General features: G+C 40.9%; 1 protein-coding gene and 1 long non-coding RNA gene across 5 annotated transcripts in view; one reads left to right on the forward strand and one right to left on the reverse strand.

Moving 5' to 3' along the window:
• The window catches only part of LOC122549188, a 6366-nt gene extending 856 nt beyond the window's left edge, over positions 1–5510 (reverse strand). The window contains exons 1-2 of the long non-coding RNA XR_006311454.1: positions 5435–5510; positions 3109–3181 (exon numbers count right to left, since the gene is read on the reverse strand). This is a non-coding gene — a long non-coding RNA (uncharacterized LOC122549188). The remainder of the gene's footprint in view (positions 1–3108; positions 3182–5434) is intronic.
• The window catches only part of LOC122549187 (desmoplakin-like), a 69211-nt gene continuing 51803 nt past the window's right edge, over positions 5112–22519 (forward strand). Inside the window, exons 1-4 of one of the 4 annotated variants that reach the window (XM_043688576.1) lie at positions 5112–5984; positions 6119–6215; positions 11622–11718; positions 19608–19759. In XM_043688576.1, the coding sequence (XP_043544511.1) occupies positions 5756–5984; positions 6119–6215; positions 11622–11718; positions 19608–19759 (575 nt within the window). In that variant the 5' untranslated portion in view covers positions 5112–5755. Of the gene's footprint in view, positions 5985–6015; positions 6074–6100; positions 6216–11619; positions 11719–19607; positions 19760–22519 lie in introns of those variants that run through there. The other 3 variants (XM_043688575.1, XM_043688579.1, XM_043688578.1) reach the window with 3 other exon arrangements.

The following is a 22519-nucleotide window of genomic DNA, read 5'->3' on the forward strand; positions in this document are numbered from 1 at the left end:
AAAAAAAGGGTTTTGTGATTTACACATGAAAGAAGTGAAACTATCATTGTATTCTAACAGATGAAAGGCTTAACAGACAATCAATTTTTCAATGTTTAATTTCAGTTACATCACACTGTAAATTTTTGCTATAAATTCTGTGTTACGATCGAGCCCTCCACTATCACCTGATGAAGGAGCGTCGCTCCGAAAGCTAGTGTGCTTCCATTTAAACCTGTTGGACTATAACCTGGTGTTGTGTGATTTTTATTTTTTTCAAGATATTTTATGAATGAATCCTAACCAAAAATTAAACAAATATTGCTAATATGCAAAAATCTGAGCTTTGTGAGGAGCATCTGTCTCTTCTAAAAGTAACTTGGATGTTCGAGTACTCTTTCTTCCTTTATAAGGGTTTCCCCCGATCATTGTTCTGTGCCAAAAGACCACTGTACTGTTTGTGAGACTGTGAGAAGGGGTTCGTGAAAGCTGGAAGAGCAACAGAACTTTCAGTCATTGAGAGTATTTCCTGGTATGTTCAAACAGGTAAGGGTGAAATTACAGGCAATCTTCTTGTGTCCCCTTGTTTGAATACAACTCCTACTTGTTTCAAAACCTCCATGGCCCTCCTTCAATTTTTCCAGGTCCAAATAGCATCCATTATCAATCTGTCCATTGGGCTGGGAAGGTGCAGTTAAGTGATGAATGTGAAGGCAATGACAGGAGAAAGAAATGAATCCTAATAATGGTCCATCCTTACTCTCCCTTTCCTCTTTGAGTTACTTGAATGTGTTGGTTGCATGTTTAAACTCTTGCAATTCACTATTTGAATCTATTTGTCTTGTCTGCCCTGTTGGTAATACCACGATTATCCTGACCAAAATCACAAATTTCATCTTCTGGACTGCATCCACAATACATTATCCCTGCTTATACCCTCAGCATCATCCCTGCTGCATTTGACAAGTTCAGCTAAGCTGTTCTCCTATAGCCTGTAATAACTTTCTGACATTATCTAGTTCCATTGAATATCCTTTGAATATTTTTATTCTGCCAGCAACATTTTTTGTTTTGTTTCTGCATTTTGCCACTTTTGGGCACATTCTTCGACTATAAAATAATTTGTTGTGACCGCCCTCTATTATGTCATAGTGTGCATCAAGGGTATCAGCTTCCCATAGAATGCTAAGAAGTAGGAACAGGAATAGGCCATTCGACCCCTTGAGCTTGATACACAATTCAATAGAATCATGACTGATCTGACACTCCTTTCACCTGGTGTCCTACCCTTTCTCCACAACCCTTGATTCCCCGACTGATCAAGAATCTATCTCAGCCTTAAAAATACACAAAGTCTCTGCCCCACAGATCTCTGTGACAAGGATTCCAAAGATTCTGAACCCTTTGACAGAAGAAATTCCTTCTCATCTCAATCTTAAATTGGCACCCCTTAATTCTGAGTCTATGCCCTCTGGACTTAGACTTACCCATGAAGGGAAACATCCTCTCAGCATTTACTCTATCAAGCCCTATATGTTTCATTGAGATCACCTCTCATTTTTCTAAAGTCTATGGAGTAGATTCCTAGCCTGTTTAGTCTTTGCTCATAACTCAATCACTCCATACTGAGGGTTATCAGCCTTCTCTTAAACTAATATATTTCGTTAAATAACCAAACCAGCTTAGAGTACTCCAGATGTGGTTTCTCCAGTACCTTGTACAATAGCAGTAAGACATATATTCCAATGTTCCAGTAGCCTTCATGATTACCTGCTGCATCTGTGTATTAGTTGTCTGTGTTTTATGCATACTTTTTTTTATTCTGCCAACAAAGTTTTGTTTTGTTTCTGCATTTTGCCACTTTTGGGCACATTCTTCGACTGTAAAATAATTTGTTGTGACCGCCCTCTATTATGTCATAGTGTGCAAGACTCTGTGTTGCAGCTTTCTGCAGTTTTTTTTCGTTTAAATAATTCTTTGTTTTTTCTGTTTTCTCTTCCAAAATGAATAAATTCATATTTTCCCACATTAAATACCATTTCCAACTTTTTGCCTACCACTTAACCTATCAATACCTCTCTTTCAGTTGTTTTATCCCTGTCATAACCTGCCTTTCCACTTATTTTTGTGTCATCTGCATATTTAACTGCTTTCCCCCACCAAGTCATTAATTTTTGGGAAAGCAAATCTTAGCAGGACTTATACACTTAATAGTAAGGCCCTAGGGAGTGTTGCTGAACAAAGAGACCTTGGAGTGCAGGTTCATAGCTCCTTGAAAGTGGAGTTGCAGGTAGAGAGGATAGTGAAGAAGGCGTTTGGTGTGCTTTCCTTTATTGGTCAGAGTATTGAGTACATGAGTTCGGAGATCATGTTGCGGCTGTACAGGACATTGGTTAGGCCACTGTTGGAATATTGCGTGCAATTCTGGTCTCCTTCCTATCGGAAAGATGTTGTGAAATTTGAAGATCTAAGGGGCAACTTTTTCACGCAGAGGGTGGTACATGTATGGAATGAGCTGCCAGAGGATGTGGTGGAGACTGGTACAATTGCAACATTTAAGAGGCATTTGGATGGGTGTATGAATGGGAAGAGTTTGGAGGGATATGGGCCGGGTGCTGGCAGGTGGGACTAGATTGGGTTGGGATATCTGGTCGGCATGGACAGGTTGGACTGAAGGGTCTGTTTCCATGCTGTACACCTCTATGACTATCTGACTCAATGTGGCAGAACTAAAGTTAAGGGAATGTGTCCTGATACACTTCAATATCCATTACATAGCAGAATTGCTATTACAATCTTTATCTCATTGCAGAACACAGTATATCAAAAGGCATTAAAATCTATACTGGCAGTCCACTTAAACTGGTCACCAGGTGACATAGAACCCCAGGTGACTGTGGCCTCTGTCATAAATGTTTATCATTTTCCTTCTTTATTTAATTGTTGGATTCACCACTATCTCACTCAGGGCCATAGGTTGGAACATAGCTTCAGCACTCATAATACTTCAGACAGAGACACAATATATAATTAGAAACTTAATTCAAGCTCTGATCAAAGAAGAAATTGTTTACTGCACAAAGAAGGACACCGATGAGCATTTAAGACACAGCTGGAGTCACTCTTTACCTGGAGACAATTCTGAGTGGACTCCTGGATCTGATCGTTGTTCATGGTGCTGTCTTCTAGCAAGAGATCAGGACTGTAATAACAAACGGCTCAGTGTTCATTACTTCTGACTTTTTAAAATTAAAAAATCAGGTTTAAACAGATGTTTGCAAACGGCCACATTAGAGTATACAAAAGATATTAATCAGATTATCAGGAAAGTTCCAAAAAATTAATTCCAAAGCAGAAACCAGATGTAAGTTTACTCTAAAAGTTCCAACTCCTTTGCATTCATCATATTGAAGTATATTCACATTGAGGTAAGGTGAACTAGGATAGAAAAGGCACCCTAAAATTCAAAATTAATCCGAAATGAAAGTTGCCTAAAATTCACAATTAATCTTCAATGAAAGTCACCTCCATTTTGCAGATGGTAAATTTCTATTTAAATTGGTTGAATCAGTCTCGATGAAGTTCCAAAGGACTTGGTGTGAATAATGGAATGATGGAGTGTTCATGTTAAGGGACGAGGATGACGAACTGGAGCAGGTGAACTTCAGGATAGGCAGCAACACAAAGTGGCTGAGCAGAGGCTGATAGCCAAGTTCAGTATCCATGAGGATGACCTCATCCAGGATCTTGTGTTCATTTCATGCTACAGGTAACTCCACTACACTATACACTGTCTCACACACACACAAGCACACGTGCACATACACTCTTACATACCCACACACTCACGCAGACTCTCTCTCATACACACACACACACCCTCGCACAGCCTTTGCACCATCATGCCCACACATACACACTTTACCAAGCTTTCACACATCCAAACACTCTCTCACATGCACTCAAACACACACTCTTCTCATGCATACATACACACATACAAGTATATGGGGTGAATCTGTATTTGCAGAATTATATTTGCAGACACATTGTATTTTGCTTAAAATGCACAATCTACAGGCAGTCAATACATGTAATATTTTATAAATTCCACTTTGGAAACAGGACCAGTCTGAATCAAGATTGGGATACAGACAGACTCTGACCTCACACTTTTAATGCATTGTCTGAGCTGAGATGTCACCTTTTGAAGTGGAACCTTGTTATCTTGAGAAGATGACTTCAAAGAAGGTCTGAGATTTACATATTAATGAACAGTAACCTGCAGGTTTATTCAATATATCACTGTATGACACTAATGTTTTGCTATAAATGCTGTGTCTCCACAACGACCTGAAGGAGCAGTGCTATGGAAGCTAGTGCTTCCAAATAAACCTGTTGGAGTATGACCCGGTGTTGTGTGATTTTTAATTTTGTCCACCCCAGTCCAACACCGGCTCCTCCACATCAGAACTAGAGCAGTGTTGCATTGAAACTATTACATAGTTCAGCCTAACCAAGTTGTTCACCCTTTACCCTGCACCTAATCAAAGTTTCTCCTACATTTTGGGTGAGAATGCATGACACTGAAATGAGAAACCGGAAGTGGAAAACTGCAATTAATTGTGACGCATTTACATTCGTGTAAACGTCTCAGTGTTTATTACTGTCGACGTACTTTTGGGGGGAAAAAATCAGGTTAAAACAGATGCTTGCACACGGCCACATTAGAGTAGCGACATAAAACATGTAAATTCGAGTTAAATTGAAACATAACCGGTCTCACTCCACCCACTGGCTCTCCACTGCAAAAGGTTTCGAAAAGCCAGGGGGTTGAGGCATTCTACTTTTTAAAGTCAAAACACAAACAACCTTCATTCTCCCAAATGTCGGATCATTTTCAGTGTGAAAGTAATTACATTACAAATGCACAAAACATTGTCCAACGATCAAATTCTAGCCGATCGGTTATTAACAACCCAACATCTTGGACGCCCCACTACCTCCACTTGGATTTTGTTTTACAGGAAAACTGTGCACTTCATCGACCCGAGGTCGCTTGATCGGAGTAAATATCAGTCGAAATCGAAAGTTTTAAACTTCCAAATTACAGTTTTAACAACTGGAGCTTAAATTAATTGGATCATTGGATAGATCTGACAACAGAGATCTGTGTAAGTTTGTCTCCTGATTAAAGCTATTCCACAAACAGCTCGATCACAACCCAGGTCACTCATGAATTGCGTAACTTTATCGCCAAAACAGACCTCTCCCCCACACAGTAAATAATTAACAACGAGATACCAGCACCCTCACAACAGTCAGTCGTGTCCAGTTTTATTTCACTAAATTCTTATTAATGCTCCGCTTGGTTTATAGGGGAAAAAAGAATAAGAGAGAGCGGCGGTTTGATCTTTGTCTTATTTAAATATATACATTAAAGACACACACACACCCTAGACTTTACTGCTTCAGGCGTTTCAGATTCGAGGACACAAACACCGGTTGGGCCTCACTCAGGTATGGGCGGATGCCGAGAGGGTGTAACTGTGTCGCGCCCTCAAATTTCAAGGCGGAGTTTCTGCAGCCAAAGGGGAATTTTTCCTGCGATTTGCTCGCAGTGTTGCGGGAAGGTGTGGAGGTGCTGGGCTTGTCCGTCGTCCTGAGCCAAAGGCTGGATTTTTTTTTTCAATTTCTATCCCTGTCTCTCCAGTCGCGGCTGGACCTGAGGAGTGCTGCAGAGGGTTAGCTAACTAACAGTTGGCGGAGGAGGGGGATGAGTCTGCACGGTTCTCAGACGGCGCTGAATCGCCGCTCGGTGTCTGACCGACACTACACCTTCCGATCGTCCGGTGACTATTCCACCCGCAGCGACGGGGCAGGCGATGTCTTCACGTCTCCGATCCACCTGCAGTACGGAGCTGGCGGGGGTGACCTCCACTTGTCTGGGCAACATCCATACGGTCTGGGCTCAGGGATTGGCGGCGGTGGTGAACTGCTCGGGGCCGCCACCACCCGAATGACATATCCCTCCAAGAACCCCCGGATCTCCGAGTCCAGAAGCTACAACATGGTCGAGACAGCTCCGTACTCCATCTGGGCTCAGGGATTGGCGGCGGTGGTGAACTGCTCGGGGCCACCACCACCACCACCACCCGAATGACATATCCCTCCAAGAACCCCCGGATCTCCGAGTCCAGAAGCTACAACATGGTCGAGACAGCTCCGTACTCCAGGTAAAGACAAAATGAATCACTCTTCCTTCCCGAGCGATTTAACCAACTTTGTGGTGAAGTTTTGGATTTTTTTTAAAAATTGCATGCCATCTTGTTTGGTTTTAATGCTGCGGGTAGAGAAAAAATTGAAAATGAGAGAAGTAGGAAGTACAGTATTTACTGCTTCAAAATGGACACAGGGGGTTGAGAGAGCCTCACCTGTAACTGGGCGTGTCAAACTTTATAAAATCATGAGGGGCACAGATAAGGTGAATAGCCAAGGGGTAGGAGAGTCTAAAACTAGAGGGCACGGGGTTAAGATGGGAGGTGAAAGATTTGAGGTACCTACGGAGCAATCTTTTCACACAGAGGGTGGTGTGTGTATGGAATGAGCTGCTAGAGGAGGTGGTGGAGGCTGGCGCAATTACAACATTTAAAGGACATCTGGATGAGTGCATAAATAGGAAGAGTTTAGAGGAATAGGAACCAAATGCTGGCAAATGGGACTAGATTAATTTAGGATATTTGGTTGGCGTGGACAAGTTGAACTGAAGGGTCCGTTACTGTTGCATAGCTCTCGCTATGACTGGTCAAATTTTATTGTATACTTTGTAAAGTGATGCATTTTCATAAATAAGTACTATAGAGTGCGGATTTTGTTTTGTTCTGGATAATGTCTATCCTTCAGCTCTCACCAGTAAAACTATTTATCTAATGATTGTATTCCCAACAGTGTGGAAATGGGCCCCTTCGGACCAACAGGCCCACACTGACTCTCCAAAGAGTCATCCACACTGACCCGTTTCCCTCTGACAAATGCACCTAACACTGGGCAATTTAGCATGGCTAGTTCACCTGACCTGCACGTCTTTGGACTGTGGGAGGGAACCGGAGCACCCAGAGGAATCCCACACAGACAGTCGCCCAGGGTGGGAATCGAACCCAGGTCCCTGGCACTGAGGTAGCATGTAACCACTGTGCCACCCCTGATGATCACAGGATGATTTATAAGGCTATGCCATATGCTAATGAGCTGTTTGTTCCCTGTATTAGGACAGTAACTATGCTTCAAAAGGAGTTCATTGGCTATAAATACTTTCAGATATTTTAAAGTGGGAAGGTTAATTTAATCTCCGTGACATTGCCTGTCATTACCCTACTGCAGCTCATCTGCAGGAACCATGTCTTTCTTCCCTGTGGGCTCATGACTGTCATCTCTCTTTCACAAACATAAACCTACGCTCATCCAAAACCATGTTGCCAGTATCCTGAATTGCACTAATGTCATTCATCTGTGATTCTGGTGCCTGCAGACCTTTTAGGCTCCGATTTGGCAATAACTTAACTTTTTAAAATTTAAATTTAGTTTTAAGTCCCTCCATGGTTTTACCACACCCAATCTGTCTAATCTCCTCCCTTACAATCTTCGAGATCTTTGCACGCCTCCAGTTTTGGCATCTTGCATATCCTTTATTGTAATGCTTCAACCACTGATGCCAGTACATTCTACTGCCTAGGTCCTAATGTCTGCAATTTCATTCATAGGCTCTTTTTATGTCGCCTTTTCTCTGTTTTTTAACAATGTCCCTCTGATTCTACCTCCTAAGATGCTTTGATTACTTGCCATAAACTCCTCCTCTGAGTTGGTGTCAAAGCTTCATAACTCTTCTATGCAGTGTTCAGAAATGTTAAAGGGACAATATAAATATCCTGGTGTTTCATTCTCCTTACTCATTCTTTCACATTTTGTGTGTGGAGGGAAGACAGCATAGAAATCATAGAACCCCTGCAGTGTGGAAATAGGCTGTTAAGCCCAACAAGTCCACACCGACCTTCGAAGAGTAATCGAACCAGACCCATTCCTTTGCCCTATTACTCGACATTTACCCTGAGTAATGCGCCTATCCTACACATTCCTGAACTCGCTGGGCAATTTAACATGGCCAATTCATCTAACTTACACATCTTTGGATTGTGGGAGGAAACCAGAGCATCCAGAGGAAACCCATGCAGACATGGGGCAAGTATGCACCCAGACTGAAATCGAACCCGGGTTCCTGGCACTGAGGCAGCAGTGCTAACCACTGAGCCAACCTCAAATGAGATGACGACGAGATGAGAACTGTAACTTATTTAAAATCTACCTAAAAGCTGCATGTTCTGAGCAATTTTTGCCCAAATGAATAAACAACTGTTGACTATTGAGAGGAAGGCATTTCCTTTTTCTTTTACAATTCTTTTCCTCACTTCCTACCATGAACCCAACCATGAGAGTAAAACGAGTAGTCAGAAATCTCGTGTGCTTGTGATCTTCCAAGATCTTCCAACCTATTGCCACACCCTTCCTCCTCGTCCTCCTCCTCCTCTCCTCTCCCATTGTGAACCAAAGGCTGAAAGTGTCATTATCCCTGAATTCACTTTATTTTGTTTGAGTGGTGGATTGAAATGTTTAATTTTCTCAGTTCAAATATGGTTAGGTGTGCTGTTTACTTCATGCACCTTTTTTTTGAACAATTGCATTCAACCTTTTTGTCTTAGCACTTTGAATTGCTGATCTAAATATTTCCAACATTCAAACTGTATTGTGGCATATAAGAGTTGAAATGTATGAGCATGTAAGGGAAACAACAACTTATACTTGCGCAGACTCTCTACTGTAATAAAATGTCACAAGGTGTTTCACAGAAGCATTATAAAGCCCAAAAAAGTAAGCCAAGAGATTTTAAGGGAGATGTTCATAAGCTTGATCTGATGTAGATCTTTTTAAAGGAAAAAAGTGAGGTGGTTTGAAGGAATTTCCAAGCTCAAAACCTTAACAACTGAAGGTGTGCTAATTCAAATTAAGGATGCTCATGAGTACCTGATATGAACATTATGGAGGTTAGAGGGTGAGGCCATGAATGGATCTCAAATTGAGGATGAAACATTTTTAAAAATTGACTTTCATTGATGAAACCTCTCAATGTAGTCGAGTGAGCACGGAGTTAACTAGTGAATGAAACTTTTTATGCAAATTCAAACATGGGCAGATGTGTTTTAATTGACTTCTGGTTTCGAGTGGAGGGGAGAACGGAATATGGAACACCAGCCAAGGGTGTAATAGGGATGGTCAAGCTGAGAAGTAGGAAAGATTGGGAAGAGAGTTCCAGCAGCAGAGGAGCTGAGGCATTGACAAGGCCCAGTAATGCTACAGAAGTGGTGACAGGTAGTCCTGCTGATGTATCGGGGGTCAAACATGATATTGAGGTTGTATTTATTCTGGTTCAGTGTCATCTTTGCCAGAGTAAAGGGTGGAGTCAGTGACTAGGTTGTGAAATCTCTGCTGGACACTGCAGCCAATTTCTTCACTCTTCCCAATATTTGCTTGAATAGAAAATTCCTTCAATCATTACTGGCTGTGAAATAAGGAATCTGACTTTTCAGAGTGTACAAATTGATTAGACTAGATTTTCTACAGTGTGGAAACAGGCCCTTTGGCCCAACCAGTCCACACCAACCCTTGGAAGAGTAACCACCCAGACCCATTTCCCTCTGACTTATGCACCTAACACTATGGGCAATTTAGCATTGCCAATCCACCTAACCTGCACATCTTTGGACTGTGGGTGGAAACCAGAGCACCCGGAGGAAACCCACACCATTGAGAGAAATAATGTGAACCAAGTGATGTTAGCTTGAATATGGTAAATAATATTCTTATATTTGAGGGACAACACGTAGACGAAAGGGTGCTGTGGTGATGAGAATTGATGTTAACATTAGAGATTATGATATGTGAATACGAAGGTAAGCTATTGAGTGATACTGACCTCATTTAGTGCAGTCCCACACAGTTGGATAATGGTGGAGAGGTTTTGGAGGAGGAGGATGTGGTCAGTTGTGTGGAAAGTTGTAGACAGCTTGAGACTGATCAGACTGTTTGACCATGATCAAGTTAAAGCAGGATATTGTTTATGACTTTGAAAGCAGTTTTAGCAGTTTTAGTAAAGTAAAAGTTGGAAACTTTCAAGAGGTGATCACACATGAGAGCAGAAAAGAAGGTAGAAAGGAGGTAAGATGGTTAGTCCTTTTTAATAAAAGGATAATTAAAGCAGATTTAGCTTGGGGACCTGTGGCAGTACTAGAAGAAAGAGAAGCTTGAGATAGCCAAAAAGGAAATTGGGTGGTCAATGCTTTAGCAGTAGGCTCACTGGTGAGTCTTGTGGACAAGAAGAGCTCAGAGTGGGCATTGTGGGTGAAGGTAGTGGAGAGGTATGGAATAGGGGGTTAGGTGACAAAAAGCAGCAGATAGGACGATCTCAATCTATGTGACCAACATGCCCATGGACTCCTTTCAATTGCACTTGGTGGAGACAAGGGTGGAATAGACTAAAGTCAAAAAGTATGGTGCTGGAAAAGCACAGCTGGTCACGCAACATCCAAGGAGCAGGAGAATTGACATTTCGAGCATAAGCTATTCATCAGGAATGTCATGCTGAAGAGCTTATGCTCAACATCAGCTCTCCTACTCCTCGGATGCTTCTTAACCGGCTGTCCTTTTCCAGCTCCACACGTTTTGACTCCGATCTCCAGCATCTGCAGTCCTCACTTTCTCCCTGGATTAGACTGGAGAAAGGTTTAAGTAGAAGATTTGCTGTTGAGAAAAGGACCTAGGTTTTTCTTTATTTCAGGATCATCCTGAAGTATAATGAGCAATTTCAATGGGGTGCTGACATCTAACCTGATCTGGTAATGAATGGCTATACCCATTGTCCACCCTATCTATATCCCTGTCCTTATGGAGCACAGCAGTCAGAGTGAGAGAGAGTACAACGATTTCACTAAGAATTGGAGCATCAATTTTGAAGGTGATGGTATGTTAGATGCAACAAAGTTTATTTTTGAGACTGAGGCTAGACAGTTGTATTTTTTTAAAAATAATTTTTTGTCAGGTAGATTTAATGCCATAGGCTGGAGTGGGTAGATGAGAGTGGACAATGATCTAATGGAGTGATCAGAAATTGCCTTACCTATGTTTGATATGATGACCGCATTGAGGGGGTGGTGATGAATATAGGCTGTGGTGTTTTACATGGAGGGAGAAATTAAGAAGGCAATGAACTTAGAAGAAAACATGAGTGGAGATTGAAATTGCTGAGGCTGAGAAACCACTTCAGGCAGAGGATAAAGGATGGAAGCAGTGAAAATATCTTGGTGAGAAAGCTGTAATGGTACATGGATGCTCATCCGGCAAAGTCCCAAGCTTTAAGGGAACAGATCAAGACGTGATCCGATAATGAGTGCAGAGGAGAGAAATGAGCATAGATGTGAAGACAGGAGTGATGAGGGTAAAATGCAATAATTTAAAGATATTCATGTGTACATTAGCACAGTAAAATGAGTTTTGATAAATGTATTTACATAATGCACACTTTCTTTTCCTTGAAGTAAAATGGACTCACTTAAAAGACAACATAACTGGATTCAAGCGATGACAGATGAATGTGCGAACAATCTTAATCGGGCTGAGATTCTGCTCCAAGAGGTAAATTCTTGTTCTGATCAAAAGCTATCATTATTAAGTTATAAGAGGAACTTACATTACAACAAAAATTTATATTCACGTCCCTGTCCACTCAATTTAGCAAAAATCAAAAATAACTCACAAATGAGCTCCGTGTTTGATCTGGTGCATCACCACGAGGTTTTTTGTGTCCTTAAAACTTTCCAGAGTTATTTTTCTAGAGTTTTTTCAAATAACTGTGTATTGTTTTCATTTCACCCTCCATAAAGTTTTGAATGTTCTTTTATTAGATCTATAATAATTCAGCCAACCTTCAACTTTACAATTGTTACTATATTCTTTAGAGGTAGAGCAGTCAAAAGCATTCTAAGATGACAGTACAAAACAACAGTACAGAAAATGTCAGCTGTTAGACATCACATCAAATTTGGCTTATCCTTCAAAATAGAAATAAAAATAAATATCATGTATTGCGTATGATAGGTGGTCATTCAGCTATGCAACAAAATACCAAGCACCAAGACAAATATCTGTCCCCCAGCTTTTTTAAAAAAAAAGAACATGTTGATTTAATTAACATTGGCATAATTATAATTAAAGCCACCCAAATAATTTCCTGGGATGTATTCCCAGGAATATCCTCCCTAAGTACAGCTGTAGTGCTATCCCTTATCAGAAATGCCACTCCCCTTCCTCTCTTGTCTCCCCTTTGTATTCTTCCAATTGCATTTTATCAGTCTGACCTTGTTCTCTGCTTTGTTCCTGTCTTCCCTGACTGTTTGTTTGACTTGCTCCTTTTCCAAATAGACAGTCAAGCGCAATTAGGAAGGCAAATGTGTGTTGTCCTTCATTGCAAGATGATTTGCATTCAAAAGTAGCGATGTCATACGGCAGTTATATGGGGCCATGGTGAACTGTCTGCAATTTTGGTCTCACTACTTGAGAGGATATACAACCATATAGGGAATACAGTGGGGCTTCGAGGCTGATACTGGAAATCCTATGAGGAAAGATGGGTTCACCTAGGCCTGTATTCACTAGAGCTTACAGGATGAGAGGTAATCTCATTGAAACATAAACTTCTAACAGGGTTGGACAGATCAGACACAAGAAGGATGTTTTCCCTGGTTGGTGAGTCCAGTTTCAGGGCCCACACTTCCAGGTTACTGGGTAGACCATTTAGCAATACAGTAATAAGGAGACATATTTTTGTAGAGTAGTGAACTTGTGGAAATCTTTGTCTGTGGCAGCCATGTCACTAAATGTATTCAAGAAATAGATTATAGCTCTTTTTTTTAGGTTTTAAAGGCATTAAATGGTATGGGCAGAAAGTGGGAATATGGTATCAAGATAAAGGATGAGCTGTGATCATATTGAATGGTACATCATGCTTAAAGGGCCTTCTGTTCCTAGTATCTATATTTCTATGTATTCCATGAACGCAGTCACCTAGAGGAAGACCCATGAATGTAAGATCCTTCTCCACTCAGCCCGGATAAAACCCATCAACATCTTCTCTCCAAAACCCCTCTCTCACTGTATGCCATTGTAGCCATCTCCCAGTAAGTCTCATATTCCACCACTATCACTGCTGCTTGCAACTTTTCCACTCCGTCTCATACATCTCAACACCACTAATTTCTGCATGCCCTCTGCACTTAGGACACCTCCCCACCTGCACCAGAAGTAACAACTGTGCCACCCACTTTCAACCTCTGTCTGTCTCTGATTGTTCTAATGGTGCACTGCCCATCATTCAGCTTCTCACCTGGTGACTCTGACCACATCAAGAAAGCCTGGACTGGTATCAGAATCTGCCTGGGAGCTGCTGAGCAAAGGCAATGCTCCTTGACCTAACCAATGTCTCTGGCAACCATGACATGCTTTCTGCCTTTGTGCCTGTGCTAAATGGCAAAGCAAGGCTGTATTAATGAGTCTGGTGTATCTGGCTGAACAGGTAAAACAGAGGCAAGGCATGCAAGGAACGGATGTTGTGATCACCCCAGAGATGCAACACAGTTCAGACCACAATCTCAGTGTTCCTGAGCACAGAGTGTCCTTTTTGCAGCATTGTAACAATAGATGCCATTGCAGCATTAAAGTGCAGCAGCATCCTGTAAGTGGAATAGAGATGTACATGAGCAACATTCCCTCTCTTTCCAATATGTGGACCTCTGAAATTTATGAATGGCCATGCCTTCTGGAAGAAGAGGCAAATGGATCAGGAAATGAAGTGGAGTGTATGGAATTTTCCAGCTGTGCAGCTTAGAGGGAACGTCAGCCATGTGGGTTCTGTGAGGTTGGCATGTGTCAGATGTTCATGGTTATGGAATCCATGGAGTGGCCTGTGCTCATGGGGTTTACTGTTAGACTTTGGTGCCCAGTGTCCCAACATGGATGGTGATTGAAGCAAGCATTGAGCTGAATCCTTCAGGTGCTGTCTCTGGTTTTCACTTGTTTGACAACTTTGATACGAAGGGCGGTTGAATATTAATGAGCGATTTGTGACTCGTACGAGTGCTAATCCCTGTCAAATGGTATCTGTGCCGACCCCTTGTTGAAAGTGTAAACAATGGACTGCGATAATCTTGGCATTGAGAGGGGTCTCTCTGCAATTGTTGGCTGATTGTGCAATGTATCTTGCCATAGACCACATCATTCAGACTCCTCTGAGATTCTGCCCATTGTGTGTGTGGAAAGCTAATCAATAAAAATGTTTATAGCCTGATTTGTGCCCTGGAAAATAAATTTCTACTTCAGTGCTATATCAAATTTTCTGCTGTGTGAAATATTGTCTTTTAGATCTGATTTCTAAACCTGAGGGATTTGTCACATTCAGTAAATATAAGTTGGACATCTTGGGCTAGAAGTTGTCATATGTCAGTGTTTGGGCATGAAATTTATTTTAGCCTGTAGTCAGTTACGCAACAGTCACATTATTGATCTTTACTGTTTAGTGGCATCTCTGATGGCCATCTCAAAATGGTGTTAGATCAATTTTAAAGTATAAGGAACGATTCTGCACCTGCTTCACGTATCTGTTACATAAAATGTGTAAAAACAAATAAAGATGGAGTATGTGTTGTGTTTGTTGTGACAAGTTATTCCAGTTCTGCAGTGATCATAACAGTCCTTTTATAGGGACTGCTAAAAGGTACAGAACAAACGAAGGAAAGGACTCGCTCAACAGCATTGCTGTGAGTCCTTAACTGATGGTTTTCCCATACAAGTTCATTCCTATTCTCGGTCATATCTTACAGAATTAGCTCATTGTCCATTCGATCCACAATGCTGGATGCATAACCACTTGAAGTGAGGTACGTTTCTCCTGGAGAATAATCATAATTCCCTCATTCTGTTTTCATTTTGCTGATAAGCAAAGCTCAGGTTGCAAACTCCGCAAAACCCCAAGTGAAGTACTGGGGGGAGGTGGTGGTGGACAGTAGCCCAGGCATTGTTTATGGGGCTTGTTATCCTTGCGAAGAACCAAGGATATGGAGGTGCTGCTGCCTGGCGTGGGCACCCGTTATTTGAAGCTTGTAATCCTTATGATCCAGTTGTTGCCATTACTGGGCAGTTCAGATCCCAGAATGAATTGTGGCTTAATAGTTTATATTTTCTTCTTCAAATAAGTGATTTCTGACTAAAGCACAAGTACACAATGCTGCAGATTTGGTTTTAACAACAAAACATAAGTTTATTTTGCAGAACAAAAAATCAAATAAACCAAACTACTTACATATGATATAGTTCAAAGATCCAAACTCTGTATTATGTTATCCTAAAATGTATATGAATCTGACACTTCTGCATCCACCAAAGAACAAAAATATATCTTTGTTTTCATTATCTATTTCAGATTATCTTAACACTATTTCTATATCATATTAACGGTAGTAACATATTAAAGTGAGTTACACAGCAACCATATTTTATGTAAGTTCATGAACACCACAACATTTGGTTAATAGTGAATAGATTGTCCACTAAGCATTTTCTTTTCCAGGCATGTCAATGATTTTTAAATTATAGTAAATTATATTAAAATATATAAAAATCACAAACCTTGCAATACACAGTATAAACCAGGCCAATTATTAGCCACCATGGTAGATGGAACTTAATCCTACAGTTGTTGCCTCCCACCAGGTTACTATTACCCTTCACTTGACTAACGTTGAGAGTCACTTGAAACTGCATTTTCTTGGCTTCTACTGAGCCACCTTGCTGCAGTGAATGACTGATATCAGGGGAGTTGATAGTAGAGAGCATAGAAATGTTGGGGTCACACAGTCAACATTTTGTTACTTTTTTTACGATGGAGGATGCTACTACAATCCCAATAGTAACAGATAATGCAGAGATTATGGAAAGAGGAACTTAGAACAACCATCATCACTAGGGAAAAAAGTACTGAGCAAATTTTTGATGTTGAACGCAGACAAGTCCGCAGGCTGATGGCACACATCCTAGGGCCTTAAAGGAAGGGGCAGCAGAGATATTGGATCCATTGGTTATAATATTCCAAAATTCTCTGCATGCAGGAAATGTTGCAATGGATGGGGAAATAATAATCTAATGTCCTTATTCAAAAATGGATGGAGGCATAAAGCGGGAAACTATAGACCAGTTAGTTTGATGAGCCATTGGGAAATTGTTGAATGGATTATGGAAGTAATAACAGATCATTTGGATAGTCAAAACACAGTCCATCAGAGACCTTGATATTATGAAGGCTAAATCATGTTTGGCTAATTTGCTCGTTTTACAAGGTGAATTAGGGGATGTTGTAAAGGTAGTATATCTGTATTTCTGGGATGTATTTGATAAGGTGCTGCTCAAATGGTCAATATACACGTTAATATCACATTGAGTTAGGGGTAATTTATTAGCTTGGATAGAGGATTGGCTAACCAACAGAAAATAAAGTTAAGATAAATTAATCTTTTTTTGATTTGTAAAATGTAACTACAGGTAGTGGAGTACCAGATTATTCAGTCCTTTGGTTGCAACTATTTACCACCTACATTAATGACTTGGATATACAGGTAGAAAGTGGAATAACTCTACAAAGACTGGTATCCCATCACTACGTCACCCTCTTATCTACATGTGCTTAGTACTTTACACTTGACTGGCTCCCTCGGAGCTAGTTCTCGGAGTAAACAGAACCTGTAACACTCCTGTTATATTTTTTTTTCGTAACCGCGGAAGACAATTCTGTTTTGTTTTCTTTACCGCCTAACTGCGGTAGTGCTTATTTTTCCCCAGCACCCATGGTGTGTGTGTGTGTAGGTGTGAGAGACACAAGGTGCACAAATCTTTATTCAATTTCCACCACCAGGAAGATAGGAAAACACCCGAGTGGCCAGTGCACTCCTGTTATTTTTTTTTGGCCGGTGCCTGGACCTGTTCCAATCCCTATTTATATATTTTTTTTTTGCCCTCTTCCCCTCTTGTTTATTTTTTTTTGAGACACAGTGAAGACATTCCTGTTTTTTTTTTCTTTTTCTTTTTTTTTCTTCTTTTGCTTATTTTTTTTTTCCCCAGCACCCATGGTGTGTGTGTGTGTACAGTGAAGGGGAGGGTAGGGACTAAATCAAAATAGAGTTAGAGGGAGAAATGATGCACTCCACTCCCTGCGGCGCCCACCTCTCCCTGAACAACTCCGGGGTGTTGGTGGACACCGCGTGCTCCTTCTCCAACGTAACCGCGGAAGAGGGGCAGGCAGTCGGCCCTAATGACCCCCTCCACGGCCCGCTGCCTGGACCTGTTAATGGCCAGTTTGGTCAGGCCCAGGAGCAGACCCACGAGGAGGTCTTCACACTCCTGTTATATATTTTTTTTTATTTTATTTTATTTTTTTTTCCTTTTCTTTTTCTTTTTCACTCCTGTTATATATCTGTCAGCCAGGGCTCCCTGATTGGTGGACTAGATTAACAGCCCTAACTAGGAAACTCCTATTCTATGAGGTCCACCTGACTGACCTCATTATAACCACTACAGAAACTAATATTACCAAATTTGCATATGACACTAACATAGATGGGCAAGGAAGTTGCAATGAAGAATTAAGAAATTCATAAATAGATAAGGATAGGTTAGGTAAATGGACCATCTAGAAATGAGTCATTCTTATGAAGAGAGATTGAGCAGCTTCTGCCTATACTGTGCTGGAGTTCAGAAGAATGAGAGATCTGTTTGAGTTATAAGATGCCAAAAGGTGATTGACAAAGTAGTTACAGACAGGATGTTTCCTTATGTGGGATGTTCTAAAATGAGACATCATAGTTTTAGTATAAGGGGTAGCAGATTTAAAATGGAAATGAGAAATGACTTCTCTCAAAGGGTTGCGAACTGTAGAATTCACTGTCCAAAAGAGTGGTGGATGCCAGGAAATTGAATACGGTTAAGGAAAATAAGACAGATTTTTAAAATTAGTAATGGGATGAAGTGTTAATGAAGGTACAGTTGAAGCTAAAATGAGGTCAGCCATGATCATATTAAATGGTGGAGCATGTTCAAGTGCCTGAATTGTCTGCTGCTGTTCCTGCTCCTAGTTCTTGTGTTCTTGTATTCCCCTAATTCAGGATACAGTCAAGAATTTGTGCAACATCTAAAAACTGCACAAAATACATCATGTGTTTAAATAACATTAGTTTGAGTTCCTAGTTTAACTGAAGCAGTAAAATGTCATCTTCAGATATTCAAATAATTATTTGCAAAATGATAACGTGTTGGCCCAGAAAATCCATTGATCGTATTGTTGTTGCACGAGTGTGAATTGGAGTTATGCATTAGGACCACCTGGAGATCCCCACAGGGCTGACTCAGTGGAAATTGAAATTTCCTTGGGGAATTGACATGTGTTTAGAAACCACCAAAAACGTCCCCAACTCCAGGTAGAGAGTTAGAGATTTTGGAGGGCTCTGACTGACTAGAGCTTAATAGTTATCCACAAAACCTGCTGTTAAACTGTTAAGTTGGACTCTAATTCTCTATGTGCAAACATTACACCCACCCACACCACACATACCATATTAACAAAGGGAGATCCAATTAAAAGATAGACTTAGAGTCATAGAGATGTACAGCACGGAAACAGACCCTTCGGTCCAACTTGTCCATGCTGACCAGAAATCCCAACCTAATCTAGTCCCATCTGCCAGCGCCCGGCCCATATCCCTCCAAACCCTTCCTATTCATACACCCACCTAGATGCCTTTTAAATGTTGCAATTGTACTAGCCTCCACCACTTTCTCTGGCAGCTCATTCCATACACACACCACCCTCTGCGTGAAAATGTTGCCCCTTAGGTCCCTTTTATATCTTTCCCCTCTTACCCTAAATCTATGACTTCTAGTTCTGGACTCCACTACCCCAGGAATAAGACTTTGTCTGTTTACCCTATCCATGCCCCTCATGATTTTATAAACCTCTATAAGGTCACCCCTCAGCCTCCGACACTCCAGGGAAAATAGCCCTAGCCTATTCAACCTCTCCCTATAGCTCAAAGCCTCTAAAGAGAAAATGAGGTCTGCAGATGCTGGAGATCAGAGATGGAAATGTGTTGCTGGAGAAGGGTCACCCCTCAGCCTCCGACACTCCAGGGAAAACAGCCCTAGCCTATTCAACCTCTCCCTATAGTTCAAAGCCTCTAACCCTGGCAACATCCTTGTAAATTCCTTCTGAACCCTTTCAAGTTTCACAACATCTTGTCGATCGGAAGGAAACCAGAATTGCATGCAGTATTCTACTTCACTTGGCTGATTGGAATTTCTGGGCCATGTTTTATGAACTGTTCAGAAGAATGAGAGATCTGTTTGAGTTATGTTGCAGTGGAGTAGAATTTTCCTTGGTTAAAACTTTCAGAAGTTCAATTTTCTTTCTCACGCTATTTCATTTACAGGATTTGGATGCTTTTGATGTTGGGCTGCATGGAAGACACAGAATAGAAATTGATGAATTGTTGAAAGTGGCTGGGGAGCAACTAGCTATAATTGAAGGCTATGCTAATGATTTAAAACGCAGTGGGAAACCTTATGAATCAATCCAAAAAAGGTAAGGAAAACTGCTTTGAGTTAAAAACTGAAATATACTGGAAATCTTGTTCAGTCACACAAGGATGTGCTGTTTGCAGCCTTATGCCCTACTCCACTATTCACTGATCATGGTGGAGCTCTTGCTCGATTATGTGTCATTCCAAACCTGTTAAAATGTTCACAAAAATCTTGTGATGTATAACAGAAAACGTTGTCTAGACAAAGCAAAATTTGGGACTTATTATGTAGAATTTTACGATCTCTCGCAGGCTGTTTTGAAGGTGATGGAAGGGGATGATAGTTTGTAAAATACAGCGTGTGTGTTAACTGCTCATTCCTGACCTGTCTCCCATTTTAAGAACGAGAAACTGGTATGACTGGGCTAACAATTATTACACCTCCAATTGGCCAGCAGCATTCTAAGGCAGGAGTTTCCCCCAAAAGGGGCATGGAAATCTAATCCTTATGCAAGTAAAGCCACATTGTCCATCCACCAACGTTTTGGGCAATGAGACAGGAAACCCCTTTCACTATGCAAAAAATATATTGAAGACTTTAAAGTTTGAGGTTCAAAAGAAGTAATTTATTTTGCATTGATTGAAATAAAATGATCCTTTAATACACTGTCTTTAAAAAAACTGATATAGATATCCCCCGCTTTCCCAAAGCAGAACATTCCTATGAAACATTTTGTAAACCAAAATGGCGTAAAACAAAGAAGCATTAATTTATATTGGAAAAATTTTGCCATTTTTTGTAAAAGCAAAAATCCTCTTTGGATTGCTTTTGTTTAGCAAAAAAGGTACCAATGTAGGTCTTTCATAAAAGCCAAGTGGCGTAAAACAAATTTTCGAAAAGCGGGGGATACCTGTACACTGTTTCAAAATGTGACAAGTCAGAGTGTAGGTGTTTGATTTAGCACAAACTTCAGTAGCCCAACACACTGTAATGAAACAAAATACTGATAGTTAAGTGAATGCCAAGCAACAGGAAGAGAAAATGTTATGCTATAACTTTAGGAAGATGACCTTTGACGTACTTCATTTTGTGAAACAAATCCTACATTATAATTAGATGATTTATTAGTATTAAAAGAAAAATTGCACTGGAAAGATTTCAATGCATACTATGTTTTTAATAAATAAACTAGTTCCGATCTCCTTGTTGGTCCTCCTCTCTCTGTCCCTACCCTACTTTCTTTATCCCTTTTTGCCATTACTGTTAATGGTTGTTATCCAATGGGCTATTTCTATCAATATAAGAACTAGGTGCAGCCCCTGGAGCCTGCTCTGTCATTTAACATCATCATGGTTTATCTCATCCTGGCATCAACTCCACTTTCCTGCTCATTCCCCACAACTCTTCAAACTGTTGCTTGTGTCCCCGTGTCCACCACAGTATAGCATAGTGACTTCCACAGACTCTCGACCCTTTTGAGAGAAGTAAATTGTCCTCGTTTCTGTTTAAATCAGCCACTCTATGACCTAAAACTTTTGAGGTTTTATCCTAAATTGCCCCACAAGTGGAAACATCTTTTCTGTCTGCTTCATCAATTTCTTTTAGCATCTTTTATACCTTAAGTAACCACCTTTATTATCGTAAATAGCTCAATAATGAATCTGAATGATAAAACTTTGAAATTTTGAAAGCTATTTCTTCATAAACCTTTTGCCCAATAATGAATGCTGTCGTGATAGAACCCAAATAGACTTTGAGGTCATAATGATTGATACACAATATCAGGACAGTTTTACAGCCCAAGACAGATTTGCTGTGGTTCTGTTTGCCGAGCTGGAAATATTTGTTGCAAACGTTTCGTCCCCTGGCTAGGCGACATCATCAGTGCTTGGGAGCCTCCTGCGAAGCGCTTCTATGATGTTTCCTCCGGTGTTTATAGTGGTCTGTCCCTGCCGCTTCCGGTTGTCAGTTTCAGCTGTCCGCTGTAGTGGTTGGTATATTGGGTCCCGGTCGATGTGTTTGTTGATGGAGTTTGTGGATGAATGCCATGCCTCTAGGAATTCCCTGGCTGTTCTGTCTGGCTTGCCCTATGATAGTAATTTTGTCCCAGTCGAATTCATGTTGCTTGTCTGCATCAACTAGCCACGAAACGACACGACCAGCTATCCTTAGTAGCCACACACGCAGACAACAAGCAACATGAATTCGACTGGGACAACACTACTATCATAGGGCAAGCCAGGCAGAGAACAGCCAGGGAATTCCTAGAGTCATGGCATTCATCCACAAACTCCATCAACAAACACATCGACCTGGACCCAATATACCAACCACTACAGCGGACAGCTGAAACTGACAACCGGAAGCGGCAGGGACAGACCACTATAAACACTGGAGGAAACATCAAAGAAGCGCTTCGCAGGAGGCTCCCAAGCACTGATGATGTCGCCTAGCCAGGGGACGAAACGTTTACAACAAAAACTTCAGCTCGGCGAACAGAACCACAGCAACGAGCACCCGAGCTACAAATCTTCGCACAAACTTTGAACAGATTTAACTGTACAGAGTATAAGAAAGATCATGGACGTGAACCTTTTAAAAAGGATTCTCTTTAGCCAGGGTCCAATATTTAGTTTTGAATTAACACTAATTATCTCAGTTCTGTATCTTGTTATGCTGCTACATCATATTGTTAGAATGTTTACTGGTATTCTAACAATCTTACTCCATCCCTCTGACAGTCTGTTTAAGATAAGGCAATCATTGTAGGAGAGATCCAATCTGTCAGACTGTGATACAACTTATCAAACGTTGGTTGGTA

Source organism: Chiloscyllium plagiosum, chromosome 4, assembly GCF_004010195.1.
Source record: "Chiloscyllium plagiosum isolate BGI_BamShark_2017 chromosome 4, ASM401019v2, whole genome shotgun sequence".
NCBI classification, from domain to species: domain Eukaryota; kingdom Metazoa; phylum Chordata; class Chondrichthyes; order Orectolobiformes; family Hemiscylliidae; genus Chiloscyllium; species Chiloscyllium plagiosum.